The sequence below is a fragment of the Bos mutus genome, chromosome X, assembly GCF_027580195.1.
Source record: "Bos mutus isolate GX-2022 chromosome X, NWIPB_WYAK_1.1, whole genome shotgun sequence".
NCBI lineage: Eukaryota > Metazoa > Chordata > Mammalia > Artiodactyla > Bovidae > Bos > Bos mutus.
The window spans coordinates 24018175-24045309 of record NC_091646.1 but is presented as its reverse complement, the minus strand read 5'-3'; the positions used below and the strand labels follow the sequence as shown (position 1 = coordinate 24045309).

Below are 27135 nucleotides of genomic sequence, written 5' to 3'. Positions count from 1 at the left end.
GTGTGAAACAGAGTCTTCAGTGATAATACTGGGCCTACAATGGACAGAAAGTTGGTGTTGGAATTAGTATTGGTGCCAAACCTTCAGCTCCATGAGAGCGGGATCCAATCTGGTTTTCTATCATTTTGCAGCTGGGAGAGTGCCTGACAGCCAACAGGTATGCAAGGCCTAGTTGTGGAAAAAACAACTGTTGAAGGACCCCGTCTGAGGCCAAGAGCTGCGTTGCTTCCTATAATCCTGGGTCTCCCAACAACCACCCCTATGACCTGACCCAGAGCAACTGCCGGCCTTGCCATGTGGCAACCCCTGGAGAAGAGTGACAGGCAGCAAGGAACCTGGGGGAAGTACTCCTTTGTACCCTTGGGGACCCCTCTCTGGGTAGGGAGAAAGGAAGACTATTGTGTACATGATTCATACAGAGGATTTCTCGTTGGGCAAAACATTTTCAGCAAAGTGAAATTTGTAAAGAGAGATGGGGGGGACTATTTTGAAGTGTCTTTAGTTTCACAGGTAAGACACTCTAACCCATTTATTTTTAAAAATTATTTATTTGGCTGTGCTGGGTCTTAGTTGCAGCATGCGGGAGCTTCAGTAGCAGCATGTGGGATCTATTGAGTTCCTTGATCAGGGATCGAACCCAGGCCCCCTGCATTGAGAACATAGAGTCTTACCCCCTGGACCATCAGAGAATTCCTTCTAACCTAAATAGAGATTATGGATGGGGTGTGTGTTGGGAGGGATTGGCTTTGGCTGGAGCTTGGGGCCAAGACTGATACTCACCCAAAAGATAGGGAGGGAGGGGGATTTTCTTATACAGACTAGAAAGCTAGGTGAGGAGGAGGAAAGCACGGCATGGTCACCATGTACAAGGGCTTACAAAAAAGACTCAATGCATTTTTATTTGAGTGTTTATTATTTTTTTTTTCAAAGAAATCCATGCAAAGGGAAAGACAGAGAGAAAGACATGGCAACCATGTTCTAGCAGCCAAACATAGGAAAATAATTTGGCACAATTTGATTTTTTTTATTGCAAAAGACAATCTATACTACCACTAAAATTTGCCCTCCTCATGGAGATGCCACGTGATTTTCGAAAACGTAACACAGGGTTAGTTTTCTACTTAATGGCTGAAGGAGGTATAGAAGATTAAAAAAAAGAGGGAAAAAGAAAAAGGTGGTTCCCTTTATAGAGGGAGACCACAGGGTGCTGAAGGGCAGCACATATCCTGTGAGCTTGGCAGTCAGTGCACCAGGAGGAAAAAGCACAGCACAGAGATTGCCAAGCTGGTGAGAAGCTTCAGGGGAGGATGGCCATTCCCAAGGTTGTGAGAGGCAACTATCTCATTGTCCTTCTGATTCACATGTTGCTTGCTTCCAGGAGCATCGTCCACGTCCAGATCATAAGCCAGTTCTGTGGAAAGAGAAGAAAGACTTTAAATGCAGGCTCACCAACGGCTTCAGGTATGCACTCTTCATGGCCAGGCACTTGTCTGGACTGTTGGGGTAGCCCGGTTTTGAGTTCTTTCTTTCCTTGAAAGGAAGGCCACTGGGAGATGGGAAGAAAACACGGGTGAGGAGCTGGGGGCCCGCCCGAGGAAGAGGGCTAGTGGTATTCCTGCCAGAGAGCACACCAGCAAGGCGCACATGAGCTGGCCACGCCCCTCCTGCCCTTGGCTCCACCCACACCCTGGGGTGCACACTGGTGCTTGTCACGTCTCCTGGTTGGCAAGGCTGTGCCCTGTGGGTAACTCCAGGTGTGTTCTCATGTGTATGTGTGTGGGTGGGGGAGGGGATGTGAACCCCCAGTGTACCTGTTCTGTGTCCTGCACCCCTGGGAGCCTTGCCTTAGAGTTGACAGTAGGGTAGTTTGCTACTGAAAGTTGTTTTATTTTTCTGAAATATTTCTTCTTTTATCTATATGGTCTTTTTACTGCTGCCTGGCAACACACACACACATGATATGCTTAGGATTTAAGTTGATATCAAGTAAATTAAGACTAAGAGGCCTATGGGTAACAGTCCTTCTTTGCCTACCATTTATGAGATATCTTTATGATTCAGTAAAGAAACTGGGGTACTGGGGTTGGCCTAACTCAAAAGTCCCCCAGAAGGCAAATCTAAGTTGATAGTGGTGTATCAGGAAATTAAAGATGGTTGGCCCAAGGCTCAGTTTCTTTTAGATTTGCTTTTCCAGATTTAGAGTGCAAATCTTTTCTTTTGGCTTTTCTAGACTTGGTCACCAGTGTTTCTATTTCAATATCTTGTGAAGGTGATGTGATGTGAGCAACTTCAGCAGCCAACTGTCCTGTGGCCAATGGAGCCAGAAAGATCTCTTGGGGACATGGAGATGCTTAGCAACAGGCAGAGAGGAAATGACTGGGATTCTGCAGAAGGAAGGAAGGAAGAGGAAGGAAGAGCTCCTCTTACAGCGGATGAAACATGCAATAAGTCACAGGAAGAAGGTGTGGGGACTCAGCTGGTCCAGGATGTGTGCAGAGCAGGGCCTAAGACCAGGGCTGCTGTTAACAGGCTGGCATTGCTGAGAGCAGACAGCAAAGTCAAGGTGATCAAAGCCAAAGGGTCTGATTACACAGTCCACAGTGCTACTTTCCAAAGGGCTATTGCAGTTTATAATGCCACTAGCAATGATGAGGGAACCAAATTTACTATGTCTCAATAAAGAAAGATACTGCAGTCTGTATAAGGTGCTACCTTACAGTTTCTCTAATTTGCATGTATCTGATTACTAGTATGAGCTTCCCAGGTGGCACAGTGGTAAAGAATCTGCCTGCCGATGCAGCAGACGCAGATGCGGGTTCATCCCCTGGACTGGGATGATCCCCTGGAGGAGGAACACTCCCGTATTCTTGCCTGGAGAATCCCATGAACAGAGGAGCCTGGTGGGGTGCAGTCATAGGATCACAAAGAGTTGGACACGACTGAGCACACATGTGCAATTATTAGTATAGATGAAGGTTTTTTTTGTCATTCACTAATTGTATTTCTCAATGAAGGACAGTTCATATTCTTTGCCTTCTTATCTAATTGGTATTGATGTTTTTCCTATTAATCTGAATGCATATTTCATTGAGTCCTTTGCTTATATTCAATACAAATAATTTTTCTATTTTGTTATGAACTATAATTATTTTTCATTGCTGTACAAAGAAATGATGTCCTAACTTCCAATATATAGGAATCTGACCACATTGTGCTCTTCTGAAGCTGAGAAAGTGTTTCTTCTTCATTGTTAATAATTCAAATCAAAATTTCCCGTGAACCCTCTTACTGAGGGAAAAGCAAATCAGCAGACTAATCTCCATTCCTTCTCCCCCCAAAATAACTAGATACGAAGAAAATCAAAGAGAAAAAGAACAAAGAGCAATGCTTTGCTTGGAAATCAGACCTCTGTCTCTGCAAGGTGAATGGTGCAGGGCACACAGAGCAGGCGGAGGTCAGCTGTCAGTCGGCAAGGACAGTGCAGGCTTAGGGCCTGATCAGATTTCACCAGCCTTGAGAACACATATGGCTGGGTCTGCTGAAAGCCCAGCCTTGAGTTTCACGGCAACTTCTCAACTTAAATGAAGAGGAGTATTTTTAGGACTGACCTGAATGAGAGCCTTCTCAGCAGTGCTTTAAAATTCCTTTTCCGGATATTCCCCTTGCCCAACATCAGGATTAAACAAACAACATCTACTACTGTGAACACTCGATTCCCCTACTATTTATCTTGCTCTTCAAATAATCCATGAACACTACACACTTTTGTCTACTATAGCAGTTATGGTACACCCAGGAATTATGTTAAATCCAGCAGTTTCTCATCTTTGTACCACCCAATACATCTTTTGTTATGTCTATATCTAGGATCTATGTTTTGAAATTATAAAAATGACTACCAATTATGGAGTCCTCATTGTGTGCTAGGCACTGTGCTAAGTACCCTTTATATACATGATCTCATGTAACTGAACCCTCTCAGCAATGTTATAAAATAGGTATTATAATTCCCATTTTACTGATGAGGAAGCTCAAGCTCAGGTTACTTTTTTGCCCATATTTACACAGCTGGTAAGTGGCAGAAGTGTTCTTTGAACACACGGCTAACTCTGAACCTCACATGGAGCTATACCATACACGAATTGCAAATTTTATACACCAAATATACTGCAGTGATTAAGTAGTAATGGGTTCCTTCTTGAAAAAAAAAAAAACAAACCAAACCAAAACCTCAATTAGTGAAAATATCCTGCCAATGAGAACTAAAAACCAGATGAAATAAATGAAGCAAAAAGACAACTTACAGACTGGAAGAAAATATTTGTAAATGATGTGACCAACAACGGCTTAATTTCCAAAACAAACAGTTCATACAATGCAACAATAACAAAACCCCCAACAACCCAACTTAGGTCTTACGGGCCTAAGATCTAAATCGACATTTCTCCAGAGAAGACATACAGGTGGCCAACAGGCAATAAAAAGATGCTCAACATCACTAATTATTAGGAAAATGCAAATCAAAACCACAATGAGATATCACCTCACACCAGTCAAAACGGCTATAACAAATGCTGGAGAGGGTGTGGAGAACAGGGCCTCCTACACTGTTGGGGGCAATGTAAGCTGGTGCAGCCATTACGGAAAACATCATGGAGGGTATCCCAGGAAACTAAAAATAGAGTTTTTTAGATCATATGTCAATAGATTGACATATGATCCGTCAATCCCACTCCTGCGTGTATATCTGAACAAAACTATAATTCAAAAAGATACATGTACCTCAGTGTTCACAGCATCATGATTTACAATTGCCAAGATATGGAAGGAACTTAAATGTTCATCCACAGATGAATGAATAAAGATCTGCTGCGTGTATATATACACACACACATATATGGAATATCGCTCAACCATAAAAAAGAACGAAGTAATGCCATTGGTAGCAATATGGATGGACCTCGAGATTATCATACTAAGTGAAGTCAGAAAGAAATACACATACCTTATGACGTCACTTACGTGTGGAGTCTAAAATATGACACAAATGAACTTATCTATGAAACAGACAGACTCACAGACACAGGGAACAGACTTGTGGTTGTCGAGGAGGAGGACGGGCAGGGGAAGGATGGGAGTTTGGGATTAGCAGATACAAACTACTAAATATAAAATGGATAAACAACAAGGTCCTACTATACAGCACAGGGCACTGTAGTCAGTATCTGGTGATGAACCATAATGGAAAATATTTAAAAAGTATCTATGTGTATAACTGAATCACTTTGCTATACAGCAGAAACAGAACATTGTAAATCAACTATACATCAATAGGAAAAATCACATGAGAGAAATCAACGTTTCCGCATACAACCGATCACAGTTGATTAAGTAGCCTTCTGAAGCTTTGTGAACTACTGAAAAGAGTTTTAGGTTTTGGGACCCCAAGTGGTTTTTACATCAGCTCTATTTTCCTGAAGCAATCAGCAATGATGGCCAAGGCCATCAGACACACACCTGGCACAAAGCTGGGCCAAGTCTCCTACCTCCAAATGACCCTAGGAATATTCAGAATAATACCTTCCTGTGCTTCCTACGCTGTGGCTATGGGTTTCCTGAGACTTCCTACCCAGCAGCAGCAAAGCTTTATCACTCAGTCCTATAGCCAGGCTCCCGTGGCTGATACTGATGGGGGTCCCAGCAAAGACTCATTCTGAGCCTGGGCCACCATCATGAAGAACAGAGATGAAGAGGACAGCTTAGCATGACAAGGAAGCACTATGGGACACAGAGGAAATAGAGATTTGGTTAAGATAGGCATGGACATTCCTGGACAGGGGAAATACAATCCAATTTAATTCAACAAACTTAATGGCAGCCTACTATGTCCCAAGCATTGAGCTAGAAGATTGGAGAAAGACTTACTTAATGTTTGCCTTGAGGAATCCACACTATGGTGGGATTACAGACCAACAGACAAATCAACAAGACACTTGACAGAAAGTGGAAAGAGTTCAGATAAAGGCAAAAATGAAACACCAGGGGGTTAGAAAGGAGAGAAGGGACTTCCCTTGTCTAGCGGTTAAGAATCAGCCTTCCCAACCTAGATGTCCATTGACAGATGAGTGGATAAAGAAGATATGGTACATATATACAATGAAGTATTACTCAGCCATAAAAAGGAATGAAACTGGGCCATTTGTACTGATGTGGATGGTCCTAGAGTCTGTCATACAGAATGAAGTAAGTCAGAAAGAGAAAAATATCATATATTAATGCAATATGTGAAATCTAGAAAAACGGTACCAATGAACCTATTTGCAGGGCAGGAATAGAGATGCAGACAGAGAGAACAGACATGTAGACTTGGGGTGGAGAAGGGGAGGGTGGGACATACTGAGAGAGTAACACTGACCGCCATGTATAAAATAGATAGCTAGTGGGAAACCTGGTGCTCTGTGATGATCTAGGGGGTAAGATGTTCAAAAGGAAGGGGATGTGTAATTCACATTGTTGTACAGCAGAAACTAACACAACATTGTAAAGCAATTATACTGCCCCCCCCGCCGAAAAAAAAAATCCGCCTTCCAATGCCGGGGGTGCAGGTTTGACCTCGGGTCAAGAAACTAAGATCCGACATGCCACGGTTTCTAGAAAGCCTGTGTGCTGCAATGAAGACCCAGCATGGCCAAAATATAAATTTTAAAAACAAAGAAGGGAGAGAAATTCCAAATAAAAAGCTTGCTGGAAGGCTCCTTTGGACAACTGGGTTATAACTGTGCCATGAAGCATGGGTGGACTGTGGCAGGGCTGAGTGAGACGGTTACCCATTTCAGGCAGAGGGTTCCGCTGGAGTCGAATCATCAACACCCGAGACTGCCGAGAGGGCACGCTCAGTGCGCGCCAGCGGCCTCTATGGAGGGAAGCAATGTTGAGCACTCGTTGTTGTGGGGGGTGTGTTTGTGCACGGGTTGCTTGCTGGATGATAAAAAGTAAGGCAGGAAGGACAAGAAAATAAAGGCCAGATCTTGACAGATTAGAAAGATAAAACTTTATTCTGTGGGCAATAGGGAGCCACTGCAGGTTTCTAAGGAAGGAATCCGCACAATCTGTTTTGTGTTTTTCAGAAAGATCATTGTTAACAGTTTGGAGGACAGCCCTAAGTGGGTGGGAGAGACTTGTCAGACATCTTGTCTTGGGAAAAACAAGAAGCCTGTGGGAACAGTATCTGGGGATCTGCCAGTAGCAAATATGAAAAAAAAAAAAAAATTCAAAAACCTACGAAGAAGCTAAATCTACACCAAACCAAGACCATCTCATTTTGCTACATGCCAGATGCATTATGGGGATCACCACAAACCATACTCTTAAATCACTCATATTTTTATGTTGATCAGTGATGTTTGGTTAGGTACATAGTGTAAAATGTACATAAATTGTTTCTGTCTTGCAGTTGAATGTCAGTGAGAACCTTTTGGGCCAGCAAGGAGATTTTCATGCTAAATTAAAAAATCTGTTTCTATTTGTCATCAGTTTAACTACACCCAGAGGGTTAGACCCAACAGTCTGTACTAATTACAGACTCAGCCCTGACTCTCATTTTGCTCTTATGTCCTTTGTGTTGCAGATTAGATAATCCCTTTAAATTATCATCAGTCATTTAGGCCTGAGCTTTGTGTGGAAAAAGTTTTCTGCATTGGAAGAAGCACTTACTCTGGGGTACAACCCTGAATATTTATTGGAAGGACTGATGCTAAAGCTGAAGCTCCAATACTTTGGCCATCTGATGTGAAGAGCTGACTCATTGGAAAAGACCCTGATGCTGGAAAAGATTCAAAGGAGGAGAAGGGGACAACAGAAGATGAGATGGTTGGATGGCATCACCGACTCAATGGGCATGACTTTGAGCAAGCTCTGGGAGTTGGTGATGGACAGGGAAGCGTGGCATACTGCAGTCCATGGGGTCACAAAGAGTCAGAAACAACTCAACAATACTACCAACAACCCCATTCTTAGTTATTCAGAATCTCCTAGGGGAGTTAAGGAAGATGCCTCCATCCTGGGAGTCTGGAGCCCTGGGTTCCAGGCCTGTCTCAGTCACTGAGTTACTATTTCACCTTTGGCAAGTCACCTCTCCTGGGCCTCAGTCACCCCATTTTGCTAAATCAAGGTACTGGACTGGATGAACTCTAAATTTCCTTCTAGTTTTATTTCTCTCTGATTCCAAGGCTCTTGGGGCCCAATGAGGAGCACAGTCTGCTCAGGCCGCCATCATTCCTCTACCCACAGGAGCCAAGATGGCTGCCCCACCAGAGCACCTGTAAGCTGCAGTCAGTTGCTTTTCCTGGGGTGTGAGCCTTCCTAGTCATGTTCACCAGCGACCAAATTCTGAATCCTCTTTCTTCTTAAGCTGGTTTAATGGCGGATAAGAGACCCTGGCAAGAAATAAATCCATGCTGGACTGTTTTTATTTTCTTTAAACCCTGATGGCTCCTAAAGGCCGTAAACACCAAGCCCTGGGGGAGAAGTTGCTGAGGTACATCAAGCAGGCGTGCACAGGCAACCAAGGAAAATCCGTCAGCCAGTGAGACAAGCCTTTGGGCCCTTACAGAGCCACTGGGGTCTTGAACATATAAGAAGATTCAAACGCTCACCCTCTGGTGGCATGGGCATCAAGCAGGGCAAGGCACTGCTAGAGGGGCCTCACCCACCCCAGCTGGCGGACTTCACAGGGGCAGCCCAAGAGAGGAGCTGTCATTGCAATGCCAGGGGAGCAAATGCTGCTGCTGAGCTGAACAGGGGGTGTCTTCCTTGCCAAGCCTTCACCAGCAGAAGGCTTCAATCCAGGCCCTAATATGGCAACAGAGCAACACTGTTCTCCCCGTGTTTTGTATCTGCTGTGTATGGTTGGGCCCTGGGACATGAGTATGTGAAACCAGCATGCACTGCTTGGTAGGCCCCCGAGGCTGAAATGGGGAAAATCACTAGAAATTGTACTACTGCACACTCTGCTGCCCCTTCCCACAGAAGCCTTTGGGCCGTTGGCTTCTGAATCCCTAATTGATCTTGGTTTTCCTTGTCCTCCCCTCAATACAACCTTCCTTCCTGCCACATCAACGCCCCCCCCACCACCACCTTTGTGAACTTTCAGGTGTGAAATGACTACTTAAGACTTGAAAGCAGAGGAAAATGACTTTGTTAATGAACCTCAGGTCTCCGGGAGTGAGTCGGAGATTTTCTTCTTCATAGATCAGACGAGGGAAATGGCACACTTGAGGCCTCTGGTTTTAATTGGTCTAATGGGACTCCTTTTAGGGTCCATTTCACAACGTGCCTTCGTGACAAATAAGTGAGCTGCCAATTTCCCCAACTACGTGACTGCAAATTCTGGGAACAATCCAGTCACCGCTCCTGGCAGAGGGCCGGGCAATGAGATGCCCACTTCATTTCCTACAGCTAATTCCAGCCTACAAATACCCTTAGGTACACTGCTAGGATGCTGAAAGAATACAGTGGACTTTACCACTAGTAGAGGCATGGCCTCTCTTCCTCTAGGCTCTGTTTCTCAGTCTGGGCTGGGTATATGCTGCAGTGGGCTGTGGGGACATGAGGCCATGGCATGCTTCTTCCCAGGGATTTAGAGGGAAAAGCACACTATTTTATACTGGGACACACAAGGCTGTATGATGGAGCAAAAGGGTGTTATTTGCAAACTCAGTTAAGATTTCATAAAGTATTTCCCGTTTACTAGGACCTCCAGGTTATGTCCCAGATCCTCAGAATCAGGTGTTCACTCCCACTCTTCACTGCTGTATAATGGTTTTAAGAGCACCATGGGATACTTGGGTCACCCAGGCTGTGTATACTATCAAAGCTGGGCTATTCTGACCACATATTCCTGATTAATGACTTAAAGTCATTTTGCGATAACTTCCTAGTCAGGAGAGGGATGCCACAGTAATTGCCCTTAAATGGGGCTCAGAAAGCTTAGTGTCTAATACAAGATGGCGTCCAGGGGATTTGGCCACTAACTATGCCTCACTTTTGTGTCCAGCCACTGAGAAAGGAACAAAGAAGAACATCATGTAATACGTTTGGAAACTGTCATTTTGCTGTAGAATCTTATTATGATGTGGGCCAATGCTATACTTGTTTAGGTACATCATGGGTCAAGTCATATTCCCCAAAACAGAACAACTTCATCCTGGAAACTGACAGTGTGGATGGGTGGTGTGGGTGCTGGCTTTCCTCCACCAGCCTGAGAATGATCACCACCTTCCACGGGAGTGTCATAACTATTACTGTCAGAGATTCAGACCCTTCTCATCTGAGGCTGCCTAAGGGCTCCACAGGAATCACAGTTCCTCAAAGCCTTTCCTTCCCATGGGAAGTAATGGCCTGAGACTCATTGGAATATGAGAAGCTGGTGACAGAGACATGATTCAGCCAGGGCCAGGGGAGAAGATGAAGAAAACAGGCTTCAAGAAGGCAAGTGAAGAGAACACTTTAAAGAGAGGAGGAGAAGCACAGTATTATAGAAAGGTCAAGGAAAGTAAGGACTGAGAAGAAGCTACTCAAAGTGTCAACAAGAAGGTAATGGAAGATTTTTGAGAGAACTTTCGATCGGGTTGGGCCAAAACCAGATAGTACCGAATTGAGAAGAGAGAGGGAGCTGATGTGGATTCACTCAATGCTGATTAGCCTTTGGGGAGCGAGTGAGATGAAGCACTGTCGTCAGAGCTGTGTATTGTGTGTCTTGTGGCAGAGCTATCAGCAAACGCCTGCACAAGCAAGCTTCATTAGGAGGTGTCTCCAGAGTTCCAACTCCAGATGGTCTTGGAAATGCTATATTCTTGTTATCCCTGACGCATTAATACCTGTACCAATGTTTACAGCAGATTATTCACAGCATCCAGGAGGTGGAAGAAACCCAAATGTCTACCCGTCGATTAATGGATAAAGAAAACATGGTCTACCCATACGATGGAATATTATTCAGCCATAGAAAGGGATGAAGTACTGCTGCCTGCTCCAAGATTATATGAACCTTAAAACCTACACTAACTGAAAGAAGCCAGCCACTAAATACCACATAATACATGATTCCATTTCTAGAAATATAACTAGGCAGAATAGGCAAATTTTGGCAATAGTGGTAATGGTCGCACACATTACAAGTGTAAATAATGCCTGTGAATTGTATACTTAATGGTTAAAAAGACAAGTGTTTTGTGATATATATTTCACCATGACTAAAAAACTATAGAAGCCAAAAGATAATGGCATTTACAGGTACATCCTAGTTCCTAAGGGGAGTGTGAATGCAGCGTTCCTCTGGCATTTTACTTTAGAGAGGAGTGAGTGTGTGAATATACCTGATACCAAAACACCCACCCCCAAAAGGTATGCTTCGAAATTCAAGTTGTCCAAAAAAATTTAAATGGATATTTAAGCACTACCCTAGAATTGCAAATATGGCTCCTCAATTGGGAGTGAAGGAAGAGGGCATTTTTTGTCAAGAATTTTAATCTGAGGCTATTTTAAGAGAAATTTATATACAACTGCAGGAAACTTACATTTACTTTTGTGAGTCACACAAATCTAAGCTGAAAATGCATTTTTTAAAAACATCAATGAAGGAATAAATACACTCTGTCCTCATTACTTTAAAAAACTTAATGGTTTAGATTCACAGAGCTCTGTTTATAATATAAATTTCAAACATGATGCAGCTACAGAGGTATGCATCATTGGGCTTTGAAGATGTAGAAGGAAGATACAAAATGTCACTTTTTGTAGCCAAATCAAATCGCTGAGGGGGCGGTTAGGAGTGAGGGAGTGCCCTTATAGTCCCTTGGAACCCGCGCTCCAAGATGCTTAATAAAAAACTCTTTGATAGTAGTTGACATAGGGTTTTAGACAGACTGGAATGGGAAAACCCCAAATCTGGTACTCTTCCGTTTTTAATCAGCCATGGTGGATCTTACAAAAAATGTACCTGAGAACTAAACTGCATACAATATCCAACAGCAAAGGAAAGTTACTAGAATAATAGCCAATAGGTCAAAATGGCTCAAGTCCCTGAAAACACTCAGCCTGGGTGTAGGAACATTACAGGCCAGAAATCAACAGGAGGCAGGTGCCCTCATAAATGAAAGATGAAAAGCCTCGCTTGGTTGTTTTATCTGAAGCTGTTCCCCAAAAACTCTCCAGTTGTGAAATGCCCCCCTCATCATTAATGGGATTTGGGGAACTGAGTTTATTTTACTGTCAATTTACTTGGAAGAACACATTGTCATCCTGGCTCCCTCCTCCCTTCCCGTCTTTGGGTCTGGACTGTCAGTACACCACCGTTCACAAAGGTGCCACTTCCTGTGTCTGTGTGGGGGTTTTTGGCTGAGCTGCTTGGCATGTGGGATCTTAGCTTGGTGACCAGGGATGGAACCCATGCCCCCCTGCAGTGGGAGCATGGAGACTCAACCACTGGACTGCCAGGGAAGTCCCCCCTCCTCAGTCTTTGGGCAGTGACCATTTCTCCTCTTCTCCTCAGCCTCTCTCCCCCTGTTTTCTCCCCTCCCGCCACAGTCCTCAGTGCCCTAGCAGACAAGATGCCCATTGCTCTCCAATGGCCCGCTGCTGTCCGGGAAGAAAGAATATGTTCTATTCTGTGACAGTAGAAAAAAGACAAATACCCTTTTCCCCAATCACCTGTTGAATCACATTTCTCTCTTCTCAAAATCCGATGATGGTTCCCTACTGCATGTGGGTAAAGTCCTAGTTCCTTAGCATGGGCATTCATGAGCTTCTTGAACTCATCTTGTCTTGCTTTCCAGTTTCAACTGCCCATATATTTCCCCAAGTACCATAGACTGTGGTCGTACCACCCCGTTTATTATTTTCTGAGAGTGGCAAGTGCTTTGAGCTTCCCGTGTCTTTCTTCATGCTGTTCCCTCAACTTGGGATGGCATCTCTTTTTTTCCCTCTCTCTCAGGCTTCAACTTACATGGCACTTCTTCCAGGAAGCTTTCTTTCCCTTATCACCGCAGTCCAGATGAATCACTTCTCTCTCTGATTATTAATTGGATTGTACTTCTATCATAGCACGAATTTCAATCTGCAGCATACATAGTAGAGTTAGTCACTCAGCTAGACTTGGAGCCCCATCAAAGGAAGAAATGAGTCTTACTTCTCTCTTTAGCTCCCACCTGGTACTGAGCTAGCAGAGACAGTGAAAAACTGAATGAATGTGTGACTCAATGGCCACACAAATGAACACGTAACCCCAGTCTACTGAGAATATGAAGGTGAAGGGCTACCTCCTTAGTAGATACCCTTCCTGAGGAGTCTATCTTTATCAACTGAAGATTTCCTTAGCGGAAGGAGTCCCACTGAGCAATGATGAACATAACACAAAGGCAGGGCCAACGGTGTGGGTGGCCCAGGAAGCACATGGCAGCGTTCAAACCCTGACCTTTAGATACCAAAACCGCCCTTTCAATAGCCAGTTCTCATTACCCACAGCATCAGTTCACTGTACCGAGTGTGGACGGAATCTACACGATTTGCTTCTTACTCCCTTTCACTGTCTGAAACTCGATGCCTTACTATGTAAGCAAGGGACACATGCCAGCATTCTGGGTGCCACACTGGGTGGGAAACAGGATTGCTGGTGGGCAGGTTCCATTTCTTTCTCACTTGGAACCGTTGTGATTGGCTTCCCATACCTTTGACCCTTGCCCTTGCCCCGGAATCTACCCACCGCTGGAGCATACCCTGCCCTTTCCATCACCACCAATTCCCAAATGAGGAGCTGTTTTCTGGTGATTGACATTTCAGTGCCTGTCCCTGCAACATCAAAATACAGCTTCATGAAGTCCTTTGCTTGGCTGTAAAAGCACAGAGCAGTAAGACCTCAATCCCTATAGTCACATGTGCCGGCACCCCTTCCCCTTGCAGAGGTCTGTGGAATGGCTGCCAGGAAAATACAATTATGTGCTGGCATGAGAATAAATACAATTCCTTAACCTAAAAGTTCTGTGTTTTCATTCCCCCCTTTCCATTTCTCTATTCACTTCTTTTTCTCTTTCCATTGCTCTTTAAACTCATTTCCTCTGTCCAATTATCCCTTCTCTTCTGTCTAGTTGTTGCTTTACTAAACATTCTCTCCTGTCTCTACAGTGATCTTTTCCATATCCTTAGGCAAAGGGCAAGGTTGGAATCCTCTGATGGATTCCGAATGTTAAAGATGCTTTTTTGTTCCTCTGCACTTTGATTTAAACCTCTAACCTGGGTTCCATTTGTTTTAGAAGAGGTTCTAGTATCTCCTTAATCTTCCATCAACATACCCATGGCCTTCCTGTTTACCCTCGGCACAGTCCTGCCTCTCAGCTCAGTCTCCTTCATTGCCCCACCCCCCACCGCCACCTCCACTGACCTACTTATCTGCCTCTGCTCCAGCCCCTGCACCACGCATACCACTGTTGCTCCTTCCCTTCTCTTTCTCATCTCAGACTCTTCTTGCTTCACAGCCATGCCATTTTAGTACTTCTGTTTCACAGCCTTGTCATCCTTCTAAGGGGAAAATGATTTGAACTCAAAAGAGATAAAGAACTTTCTTTAATTACTGCAATCTGACAATTGCGTAGGCTGCCCCTAGGCACTGAGATCCATCTCTGGAGGTGGTCCATGAGAATCTGGACAGCCATTTGGTAGAAAGGCTGGTGAAGGGATTCAAACATAGAATGAGGGGTGAAGGTAAAGAGCTTCTGATGACCCTTCCAAACCTGAGATTCTAGGATTTCATTCAGGTCTTTCTAGGTCTCATGGCAGGGATAAAGGGTGAAGGGACAGGGTTCAAGTGACCTTTGCATTCCTCCCTTTGACACAAACACTGTCTAGAGAGGAATCTAAAGAGACTGCTTTGGATTCTCTCTTTCAAAGAAAGGGATCAGTGTCTTTTGGAGACCATGAGTAGCTTAGTGACTAGAGCTTTAAGTTTGCCAAAGAGTTATCAACCAAGACATAAATTTAAGGGAGTAACTACTGACCTGCCTAGGGTAGGGAGAAACCCCCGCACAAAATCTGTCCCACTTATTAAGATAGAGGCTAAGTCTCAGAAATAACATGAGTATTTGTCAGGCAATATGAAATGTGCATGGGCCTCCCTGGTAGCTCAGACGGTAAAGAATCTGCCTGCAATGCAGATGATCCAGGTTTGATCCCTGGCCCTGGGTCGGGAAGATCCCTGGAAAAGAAAATGGCAACTCACTCTAGTATTCTTGCCTGGAAAATTCCACGGACAGAGGAGCCTAACCGGCTACAGTCCATGGGGTTGCAAAGAGTTGGACACAACTGAGTAACTCACACACTATGAAACATGCATATATGGTATGGGATGGCCATAAGAGGATGCTGTTTATAGAGAAGACAGAACAAGCATCTTAGGAGTTGTTTCCATGGAAAGTTTTCCCTATCAACAGGAAACAATTATCAGTAATTTGCAGGTGGTAGACACCTCGCTCAGTACAGCCACATAATGGTATCATTCAGGATCCAGAGGAAGAAAAGAGTATCTTGTACCCCACAGCATCACTGACTCAACAGATATGAATTTGAGCAAAATCTTGGAGATAGTAAAGGACAAGAGGAGTCTGGTGTGCTGCAGTCCATATAGTTGCAAGAGTATGGGACAGGACTTAGCGGCTGAACAACAACAACAAAAATAAACCATAATGGGAAAATATCTGAAAAAGAGTATGTATGCATATATGTGTGTGTATGAATCCGTTTGCCATTCACCTGAAACTAACAAAATGTTGTAAATCAACTATACTTCAATTAAAAAAGTAAATACATAAAAAATAAATAGGGTTGTGCTTGCTTTGGCAGCACGTATACTAAAACTGGAATGACACAGAGACAATTAGCATGGTCCCTGTACAAGGACGACACGCAAATTCATTAAGTGTTCCATATTTTTTAAAAAATACATAGGGTCAAGGGCAGCCCTAGTTCCTTATAACTAAGAAGGGGCAGAAGTTTTCCATATTGTTTTTACCTGTCTACAGAATAAGGCAAATGTGCCTGTTAACACACAAATACATGTCATTGGCCAAATCAATTTAAGAAGGGAAATGACTGAGAAGAATGAGGCATCAGGCTATAAGCATAAGAGAGGTGTTAGAAAATGAATGATGAGATTTCAGACTGAAAGGCCTTGCAGGGGCAATAATGAAGCCACATTTAAAGACACTAAAATGCAATCAACAACAACAAAACAGATCAGAACCGGGGCCTTATAGCCTGGCACTATAAAATGGAAATATATGCTAGAAGTTAATACAAATAATGAACACAGCAACTATACTGCAATCATCTGAAGGAAGACAGGGAATAGGGTGGTAGTATTTATTGCTGGGTGAAAAGCAAATCACACACATAAAGGAGTTTTTGATGTTGCAAGAGATTGGGAAAGGATCAGGATGTGGCATCAGCAATGTACGCTTCCTGCCTGTTGTATTTCATGGGACTTTTTCTAACCAATTAGGAAGAAGAGGTTAGACTGGAAAGTTCTCCCTGGAATCAGAGCTTGCTTCAAACTAAGTTCCAATATATACTTCCCCCACCCCTCATTTTTACTTTTTAAAGAAATTTACTGAGTACATACCACATCACCTACTTCAAGTAAATTTCAGGTATACAGTTCAATGACTTTTAGTAAATTTAGCAAGGTGTGCAACCATTGTAATTCAATTTTAGACCATTTTTATCAGTCATGGAGGAGAAGGCAATGGCACCCCACTCCATTACTCTTGCCTGGAAAATCCCATGGATGGAGGAGCCTGGTGGGCTGCAGTCCATGGGGTCGCTAAGAGTCGGACATGACTGAGCGACTTCACTTTCACTTTTCACTTTCGTGCATTGGAGAAGGAAATGGCAACCCACTCCAGTGTTCTTGCCTGGAGAATCCCAGGGACGGGGGAGCCTGGTGGGCTGCCGTCTATGGGGTCACACAGAGTCGGACACGACTGAAGCGACTTAGCAGCAGCAGCTATCAGTCATGGAGCTTTACCCATAAGGTCCCTTGTACTAGTTTACAGTTAATCCCTCAATGGTTTCTTTTGAGTTTCTCATCTTCTCATCTTGAGCTCTCTGCACCATCCAATACTGTTGTTGGCTACTCTGTCTTAAAACTAGCTGTCCTCCTCACTATCTGATACCACTTCCTCTCAGGTCCCTCCTCTAATCATTCTCAGACTGCTCTGGGGGCTGTTTTTCTTAAAGACGGGTGTTCTCTCCTTCTTTGACTCTCCTCACTTCTCACTTGATAAGCCTTCTTGAACGTTCTCATCTGTGGCCCTGGTTTTCTCTTTCCCCAGAGTCCCAAATCTATCTCTTGCTCAGACATTGTCTGGAAAGTGAACTGTTCTGACCTGGATGTCCCTCAGGCAACTCAGACTCAATAAGCCACAAACAACACAGCGTTTCTATTCCCTTAGCTGCTCTCTTCCAGTGGGCCCCTGCTGCCCTACCCTCGCCCCAGTTCAGATTAGCTTCAACTAGCCATCCAGTACTTGAAAACTGGATGAAGCACAAGCTGGAATCAAGATTGCCAGGAGAAATATCAATAACCTCAGATATGCCGATGACACCACCCTTATGGCAGAAAGTGAAGAGGAACTAAAGAGACTTGATGAAAGTGAAAGACGAGAGTGAAAAAGTTGGCTTAAAGCTCAGAAAACGAAGATCATGGCATCTGGTCCCATCACTTCACGGCAAATAGATGGGGAAACAGTGGAAACAGTGACAGACTGTATTTTCTTGGGGTCCCAAATCACTGCAGATGGTGATTTCGGCCATGAAATTAAAAGACGTTTGCTCCTTGGAAGAAAAGTTATGACCAACCTAGACAGCATATTAAAAAGCAGAGACATTACTTTGCCAACAAAGGTCCATCTAGTCAAAGCTATGGTTTTTCCAGTAATCATGTATGGATATAAGAGTTGGATTATAAAGAAAGCTGAGCACTGAAGAATTGATGCTTTTGAACTGTGGTGTTAGAGAAGACTCTTGAGAGTCCCTTGGACTGCAAGGAGATCCAACCAGTCCATCTAAAGGAAATCAGTCCTGAATATTCATTGAAAGTGAAGAGGGAATTCATAGGGCCTGGACTCCATCTTAGGTCTGTTCATGCTGATCATGCTCGGCCACCTCTCCAATGGACTCTGAACTCTGTGTTTAGTGACTATGGAAACGACAGAAGGGTAAGACCCCCTCTGGTCAGGCCGTAAATTTTTCCGTACCTATCGGAGTGTAACCTTGGGCTTATTGATTATTGGCTAATTGTTTAACTTTTGAGCACATAACACGTGAATTGATGGGGTTATTGGGATTGTATTTACCCTTCCTTTGTTTATGTGTCTCAAGGAATTTGGAGTGGTGGGTTCAGACACGTACACATGGGGTATAAAAGATTTTCACAAATGCTGGTCAGGGTCCTTGGCTAAGAGGAGACTCTGCCTTGGGCCCGCCGGTGTAATAAACTGCACTCCACTATCTGCATTGTCCTTCTGAGTGAGTTTGTTTCCGGGAACACGTGGCTACAACAGAAGGACTGATGCTGAAGCTGAAACTCCAATACTTTGGCCACCTGATGTGAAAAACTGACTCATTTGAAAAGACCCTGATGCTGGGAAAGATTGAAGGTGGGAGGAGAAGGGGACGACAGAGGATGAGATGGTTGGATGGCATCACCAACTCAATGGACATGAGTTTGAGTAAACTCTGGGTGTTGGTGATGGACAGGGAGGCCTGGCGTGCTGCAGTCCATGGGGTCGCAAAGAGTCAGACACGACTGAGTGACTGGACTGAACTGAGCTATCCATTTGCCCAAGCCAGAAACCCACAAGTCACCCTAGATTCCTTTTCCTTTTCCATCCTCCAGGTGTAATTAATTCTCACATCCCATGAATTCTGCTTCCTTAATATTCTGTGACTTCTTCCCCTTCCCAGCGCCACTGCTTATTCCACTACTGCTTAGATGACATTCTTCTAACCTCTCCCCTGGTCTCCTTCTCACGTAAACCATCCTCCACACAGTTAACAGACTCTTTTTATTTTGTTAATTTTTGAAGTACTCAACACATGAATATGTTCTTGAAGCTAAAGATTGAAACAATACCTGAATATATGGAGTTAAAAAAAAAAAAAGCCAGCCACCTTTTCAACATGTCCCTTTCCACAACTCAAAAGAGGTAATTACCAGTAAATGTATTTTCTATGCATATGCTACTAGGTCTTGGAAATCTTTGAATGCTAATACATGGAGAACTGCCTCATTCCTTTAATCACTGCGAGAAATTCCATAGTATGAATAGATATAACGGTGCTATTAGGCATTTTCCCACTAATAGGCATTTAGTTTGTTTTTAATTTCTCCCCAGCATGAACAAGGCTGTAGTGAACATCCTCTGACATACACCTTTGAAAACATGGTGTCTTTCTTTCAGAAATATTCCAAGAATAATACTGACAAGTAGGGATGGAGGCTATGCGTGGGAGATAAGTTGCAAGACAGTAGGACAGAAGTTGGGAAAGCTGGGTTGGAGAAAATTTTGAGAGTAAGGAGATTATTTTTTTCTTAAAATGATGACATTCAGTTCAGTTCAGTTCAGTCACTCAGTCGTGTCCGACTCTTAGCGACCCTATGAATCGCAGCACGCCAGGCGTCCCTGTCCATCACCAACTCTCAGAGTTCACTCAAACTCATGTCCATCGAGTCGGTGATGCCATCCAGCCATCTCATCCTCTGTCGTCCCCTTTTCCTCCTGCCCCCAATCCCTCCCAGCATCAGGGTCTTTTCCAATGAATCAACTCTTCACATGAGGTGGCCAAAGTACTGGAGTTTCAGCTTTAGCATCATTCCTTCCAAAGAAATCCCAGGACTGATCTCCTTTAGGATGGACTGGTTGGACCTCCTTGCAGTCCAAGGGACTCTCAAGAGTCTTCTCCAACACCACACTTCAAAAGCATCAATTCTTCGACACTAAGCTTTCTTCACAGTCCAACTCTCACATCCATACATGACCACTGGAAAAACCATAGCCTTGACTAGACGGACCTTTGTTGGCAAAGTAATGTCTCTGCTTTTGAATATGCTATCTAGGTTGGTCATAACTTTCCTTGCAAGGAGTAAGCGTCTTTTAATTTCATGGCTGCAGTCACCATCTGCAGTGATTTTGGAGCCCAAAAAAATAAAGTCTGACACTGTTTCCACTGTTTCCCCATCTATTTGCCATGAAGTGATGGGACCAGATGCCATGATGTTAGTTTTCTGAATGTTAAGCTTAAAGCCAACTTTTTCACTCTCCTCTTTCACTTTCATCAAGAGGCTTTTCAGTTCCTCTTCACATTCTGCCATAAGGGTGGTGTCATCTGCATATCTGAGGTTATTGATATTTCTCCCAGCAATCTTGATTCCAGCTTGTGTTTCTTCCAGCCCAGCGTTTCTCATTTTGTACTCTGCATATAAGTTAAATAATCAGGGTGACAGTATACAGCCTTGACATACTCCTTTTCCTATTTGGAACCGGTTTGTTGTTCCATGTCCAGTTCTAACTGTTGCTTCCTGCCCTGCATATAGGTTTCTCAAGAGGCAGGTCAGGTGGTCTGGTATTCCCATCTCTTTCAGAATTTCCCACAGTTTATTGTGATCTACACAGTCAAAGGCTTTGGCATAGTTAATAAAGCAGAAATAGATGTTTTTCTGGAACTCTCTTGCTTTTTCGATGATCCATTGGATGTTGGCAATTTGATCTCTGGTTCCTCATAGAGGATATTAATAATATGTTTATGCGTGTTAAGTCACTTCAGTTGTGTCCGACTCTTTGCAACAGTATGAACTGTAACCCACCAGGCTCTTCTGTCCATAGGATTCTTCAGGCAAGAATGCTGGAGTGGGTTGCCATGCCCTCCTCCAGGGAACCTTCCTGACCCAGGGATTGAACCCATATCTTTTACATCTCCAGCATCAGCAGGCTGATTCTTTATCACTAGTGCCACCTGGGAAGCCCATCAATAACATAGGATGATATTAAAGCATCTTTGGGGAAAAATCATCACCCTATTGCAACAATTATTTTTAAAACAGACAGATACTCATTTAAAACAAAGGAGGTACTTCTGAGTTATAACAAATCTGTCTGGTCACAACAGCCACAGAATACCTGGGAGTCACAATGACCCACTTCCAATGCAAGGGGCATAGGTTCGATCCCTAGTTAGGGAACTACGATCCCACATGCTGTGCAGCACAGGCCGCCCCCCCCGCCCCCAGCCCCAACAAAAACCCCTAATATTATGCTTAACTGTATAAACTGGATTGTTGAACAAATCTTAGTACATAAGCTGTCTTTGGTTATACCCATTTTACTATTGTATTCCATTTTTATTTTCACAATTTTAGAAGGATATTGAGAATACTTCTCAGAGCAGAGAATCCAGATCATTAAGGGGATGGAAACTAGATCTGAGGAAGTGAAATGAAAATATAATTGTCCTGTGATCTCTGATTCACTTCTAAATGTGGTGACATCTTGGTCCTGAGACCCAATTGGCTGAGTTTTTAATGCCACTAATAAGTTCACTGCTCAGCCTGCAAATCCACCACCGCATTAGCAGCAAGGAACACTATAAGGGGGAATCAAAATGAGCAAACTGTAATTAGGTATGCCATGTCACCAGAGAAAGTAATTTACTAAAGGGATTACCATGATTAAAGATGCATTCTCCTTAAATAGAGATTGTTTTCTTCCATTGATTTGTCCCAATCAATTCCCCCTATGTCATGCAGTATTCCAGTTGGACAGCAATTTTTGTTGTCTTTTTAATCTCTCTGCCAAGAGATTACAGAAAGTAAGTCGAGCTTCTGCGCTCACTGTAATTTCCTCACAAATGGAAGACGTATTAACAGAGGACTATAGAGACAGATTACAGCTTAGGTCACCCAGGGGAGAAATCCGAAGCCCCCTTTTGACTAACAACAAGGTAAGTAATCCTCAAATCTTTGTTTCCCCTTAGTATTAAGCCTAAGACTGAGTTTAGGAGGCCTCCTTTTCAATTTGATTTTTTTTCTTTTTTTGGCTTCACCTTTCTCATGCCCCAGGCAGGCAGGCAGAGTGTAGAGTATGGGGCCCTGGATACAGACTCAGGCAGCGTTCTTCACCCCCCAGCCTCTCAGCCTGCCTTGTTTACCTCGTGACTTTTTTCTCTTTCCCTAAAACCTCTTCTCACCCTTGGGTTTCCATAGTGCTCTTTTGGCAGAAAATAGGACTGAAAATGTATCAAATTCTGGGTCCTTATATTTGTTACAAATACCTGAGTTGTTCTAAAAGATGTCATTTTAAATGTGATATCACCGATAACCCCTTGAGGTGGACGAGTGGCAGCCATGGCTGAATGGAAGGGTTTGTGTTATGTCCAGTGTAATTAACTAATTACTTGCTGAGCATTAGGAACATTTACTGACGTCCTGAGAACCATGCAGGCCTGGCACTGCAGTTCTCACTGACGGCACCCATCCTCAAGGAGTCCATCTAGGGAGGCGCAGACCATGAGTATCAACTGGGAGCCTGTTGTTTGCTAGACACTGTGCCAGGTGCCATGGGGGATACGGAGATGAGGAAAACTCAGTCACTGGCCTCAAGGACCTCTCTATCCTGTCAGGAAGGAGAGACAGGAACAAAAATCACTGTATCCAGGTTAGAATGGGGGAAGTGCCACAAGAAAGGCAGGAGCTGAGTGCAGTGGGGGTTCTGGGGTGGAGCCTGACCCTTGCACCTTTCTAGTTCTGCCTGTAAGCAGAGAATCCTTGGTTACTGGGCACCAAAGTTGTGCTGCTTCTTAAGTGAGAAGGATGAGAAGTATGAGAAGATATGTAAACGTGATTTCTAAACCTTAACGTGCTCTACAAGTGTGTTATTTTTTTAAAATATAAATTTATTTATTTTAATTGGAGGCTAATTACTTGACAATATTGTATTGGTTTTGCCATACATCAACATGAATCCGCTACGGGTGTTATTTTTTGTTACTTGAGAAAACCAGAAATATTAGTCCTCTCTCTGGAGAGACATTGCTCTAGAGCCTAAGTAAATCTCTCCTGTTTCCCCCCCCCCCCCCACCCCTCCTCTTTCTCGCTCTCATCTTTACTGTGTGATGGCCCGTGGAGCTCAGGGAAGGATCTTGTCGTGTCCTTTGGTCTCAGTCACTGACTGACAGGAAACCTAGGTCAGTAACTCAGGGCCGGATGTGAGTGGGCGTGGAGGGCCCCCTGCCCTCACGCGGGCTTCTCTGTGCCGCATGATTTCCAGCGCACCACTTCACTGGTGTTCCGTGTATCTGAGCACAGGCATGGTGGGGTGCAGCTGCTCTTCCAATGAAACCCTAAACCCTTTCAAACACTCGGCAATCTTTCTACTTTCTCTGCTTGTGAAGCTCCAAAGATTTCCCTCCATACATTTTTCCAGCATGATGTGAGATGCCAGTTAGTCCAGAGAGATTTATGAGAATGTCATTTACATGTAGTCTCCCCTAAAAAGGAGTTCCCTATCCCCTGGAGTTTTTGCCACTAATTATCTGTCAGTTTATTTGCACATTTTTATGAACTGAAGAGCAAATATATGCCCACTTAAAAACAAACACACGTGGATGGATTATTTTGCCAGTCCTGATTATTGAACTACAGACAAAAGTCAGAGATAATCAAAGAGGTTGGATGCAATGAGCCAGGGGTGTGACAAAATCTCATATTCTCATTCCTCCTTAAGGAAAGGAAAGTAAACTTCCTTCAACAATGTAGGACATGTCTTACTGAGGCATTAAACACATACACCACTTTCCAAAGAGTTTCTGGCTGAGAGGCTCTACTGTGCTAGCCTTGATCACCTTCCAACTTCTCTCACTACCTACCCACCCCCTGCGCCCCCACGCCTGTCTAAAAATACCAACTCACCTTGGGTAAGAAGCTGTAGTTAGGGGAAGGTTTCATCTAGTAGATTGGTAAACAGACTATCAGCCTGAATGACTGAAATTAGCAAGGCTAATGCAATGTCACTATTCAAAACAGCACCAATTTGGAATTTCTTAATGGCCTCAGGAGAGGGAGTCTTTATACATCCTACAATCTCTCTTCATTCTTACCTAAATTCCTTCTCATAGATGTTATGAATGGCCTGTTTTGTAGCCAACACAAACTTTGTCCAGTAAAATAATGTCAAGAACTCAGAATGAAAAGAGATTAGCTGTTCCTGGCTCCTGTTATTTTAAAGCAGAAATAACTTTGGCTTCTACTGATTCATAGACAAAGCTTGAAATGCAAAGCATGCTCAACTCTAGATTCAGCATGAAAAGGACCTTAAAATATGCCCAAGTGCAAGTAATGGACTTATTAAAGGGAAGAAAAGAGGCACTTTTCACAGACTCCCAAGCTCTTTAGTCCTGTCATATCAGTAATCTTGCTTAAGAATTTCATTCTATTTACATTTCTTCTCCCTTTAAATATCCTCAGGACGCATATGGCATCAAGTATTGAAGCTTGTAAAACATTAATTTCTTTATGTTAATAATGGAGAAGGCATGTAAAGTGCACAAGCGATAGAACCTGGAGCACTTGCAACGATTTCAATAGGAATTAAAAATCAGTTCTGTATTTTTAATTGAACACCTGATAATTCATCAACACATATTTGGGGAAGCAAACTTCCAGTGGCTTCTTTGGACTCTTTTTGGCATTGTTCCAGACCATGTGCATTCTCCATTAGGAAATTTAGTTTATATTTGATGACAAAAGCATGAATTGCACCATTTGAGTGATTATGAAAACCTGTATAAATCCATAATAATATGGCTTGAAAGCCATAGTACATAAAACACAAAGTTCTAAAATATACACGTGGCACACACACACAGACTTTCTGTTTTAACTTTAAGAGAACTCAAAAGAATGAAATTAGGCCCTGGAAAACTTCTGGGCGTCTTGGAATATTCGTGTAAAATCAAAAAGGTGAAGGAGTCACGAAAACCTTCCCAAGCAGCATTAAAATAAGGAGGCCGCCTGGCTCAGTTTCCCTTAGAGGTATGAGGTTCTAGTCTTGAGTTTCTCCAAGATCAAGAATAAATGAGGAGGTGGGAGGGAGGTTCAGGATGGAGGGGACACATGTACGCCTACCGATATTGTAATTAGCCTCCAACTAAAATAAATAAATAAATTTAAAAACAAAGAATAAATGACTTGATGTCTGTGCCTTAGTCTCCATCTGCAATATAGGTAATGTGCTAAAGTAGAACTCAGATGGAATTTGCACGGCCAGGTCCGTTCTGGAGAGATGCTAGTCTGCTTCCACTGGATTAGTCTGAAATGAGGATCACCATCATGGAGCTGTCCCGGGAATGTTAGGATCTAGAAGGGCAGTGTCAGAGACTGAGGGTCCCAGGTTCCTAACCCATTCTCTCAGGTCCCTCACTTACTAGCTATGTGACCACATTTTTAAAAATCTGAGCTCTTGATTGCTAATCTGAAAAGTGAACATAATACCACTACCTTCACAGGTTTATCGAGGGAATTGACTGAAATAATACATAAGTCCTAATTTGTGGACCAAAGAGAGGGAAATGGTCAGGAACAAAGAAAAAAAGACAACTGAAATATGTTTCTGTTCCCTGAATAGGCTGAGTTTGGGTATATTTAAATTTTTGTTTAGGGACCAATAAATGAAGCTGAGCTACAAGAATCCAAAACACTTGGAGGATGAAAGAGGCAGGCTGGCTATCTAATGCTATGGAAACAAGACAATTCAACTTTCTTTTTTAGAAAGTCGGTCCAATTGATTTGTGTCTAGATAGACTGAGTTTGAACGTGCAATCAGTGGTGCTTAATGTTACATATATTAGAAATAATCTGATTCACAAAATCCGCTCAAATGAGAAAGAGGCAGTTACAGGTAACTGAAGATAGGAAATGTTTTCTTGCATACAGTTCTTGTGACTGTTTTGAAATGCCAGATACTAGATTTCAGATATAAATCAAGCTGTCACTCCTCATAGCTTTGTGATGGTAAAAAGCAATAGGCTAGCACATCAAGCATTTTTGAAATAACCAAGTTCAAATACTTCCTTTTTCCTTTGCGGGCAGTTCAGTCTACTTAACCCTTCATTTGCTGACAAGGCTTCCCTAAATTTTATTCCTCCAAAGCCCGGACTCTGGGCCCAGGCACCTGTAAGTGTGTGATTTAGCCAGGTCGGGCTCTATGTCCCATTTCCTACGTGTGTACCATGACCATTTCTAACAATGGGGTGTCCTGTGTCATGGCCCTCAAAAATGTAGGGGTGGGGTTCTGGCCAACTCTTCACCAGACTTCATTTCCCATGCCAACACTTCTTCTAGAAGTACTTGGGAGGAGTGTGCTGAAAGGTCGGGACAATGCCAAATTATGAATTCATAACCTAATAGAGGAGTTCAGGAGCTTAAAGGGATCCCAGAATCAAGTCTGAGATTTTGACCCACCCTCGAGTGACCTGCCACTGTTAGTTGGCCTTGAGACCATTTATCAACCTTGATCTCTGTTACCAGTCCACAAGCTCCCTGGGGGAGATGGATCCTGGATCCGCAGAAGGAATAGGAAGAAATCAGATAGCCCCACGTTGTTAACTCGTCTACCTGGGACAAAATTGAGAAGACAAGCGTATCTCTTCCCATTTTAATGTCCTTTGCATCACGGTCCTTCCTTGTCTTCTCAAGAGATTTGCTGACTTCACGCTGTCTTGTAGCAGATCAGGGCAACTTTCCTAGGCTAGCACTGCTCCATAAGTACCCAATTCTCTCAACATGTCCCTCTCCCCCATCACAACACAACAGTCTCAAGCCTTATTTCTGCAGAACCCTGGGTTTTAAGTGACAATGAGTGCTCATGAACAAATCAGAGACTGCCATCCTTTTCCTGTGATGCATACTGTGTAAACTCTGCTGCTGCTAAGTCGCTTCAGTTATGTCTGACTCTGTGTGACCCCACAGACGGCAGCCCACCAGGCTCCCTCGTCCCTGGGATTCTCCAGGCAAGAACACTGGAGTGGGTTGCCATT

General features: G+C 43.5%; 1 protein-coding gene and 1 non-coding gene across 2 annotated transcripts in view; one reads left to right on the top strand and one right to left on the bottom strand.

The window, feature by feature from the left end:
* Positions 1 to 894: 894 nt before the first annotated feature.
* Positions 895 to 27135, bottom strand: part of GPC3 (glypican 3) — a 460444-nt gene continuing 434203 nt past the window's right edge. The window contains exon 8 of the mRNA XM_005906523.3: positions 895 to 1411. Within this exon, the coding sequence (XP_005906585.2) occupies positions 1242 to 1411 (170 nt within the window). The 3' untranslated portion in view covers positions 895 to 1241. The remainder of the gene's footprint in view (positions 1412 to 27135) is intronic.
* Positions 15873 to 15979, top strand: LOC138986613 (U6 spliceosomal RNA). The gene has a single exon (XR_011463417.1). It is a non-coding gene; the product is annotated as a U6 spliceosomal RNA (small nuclear RNA).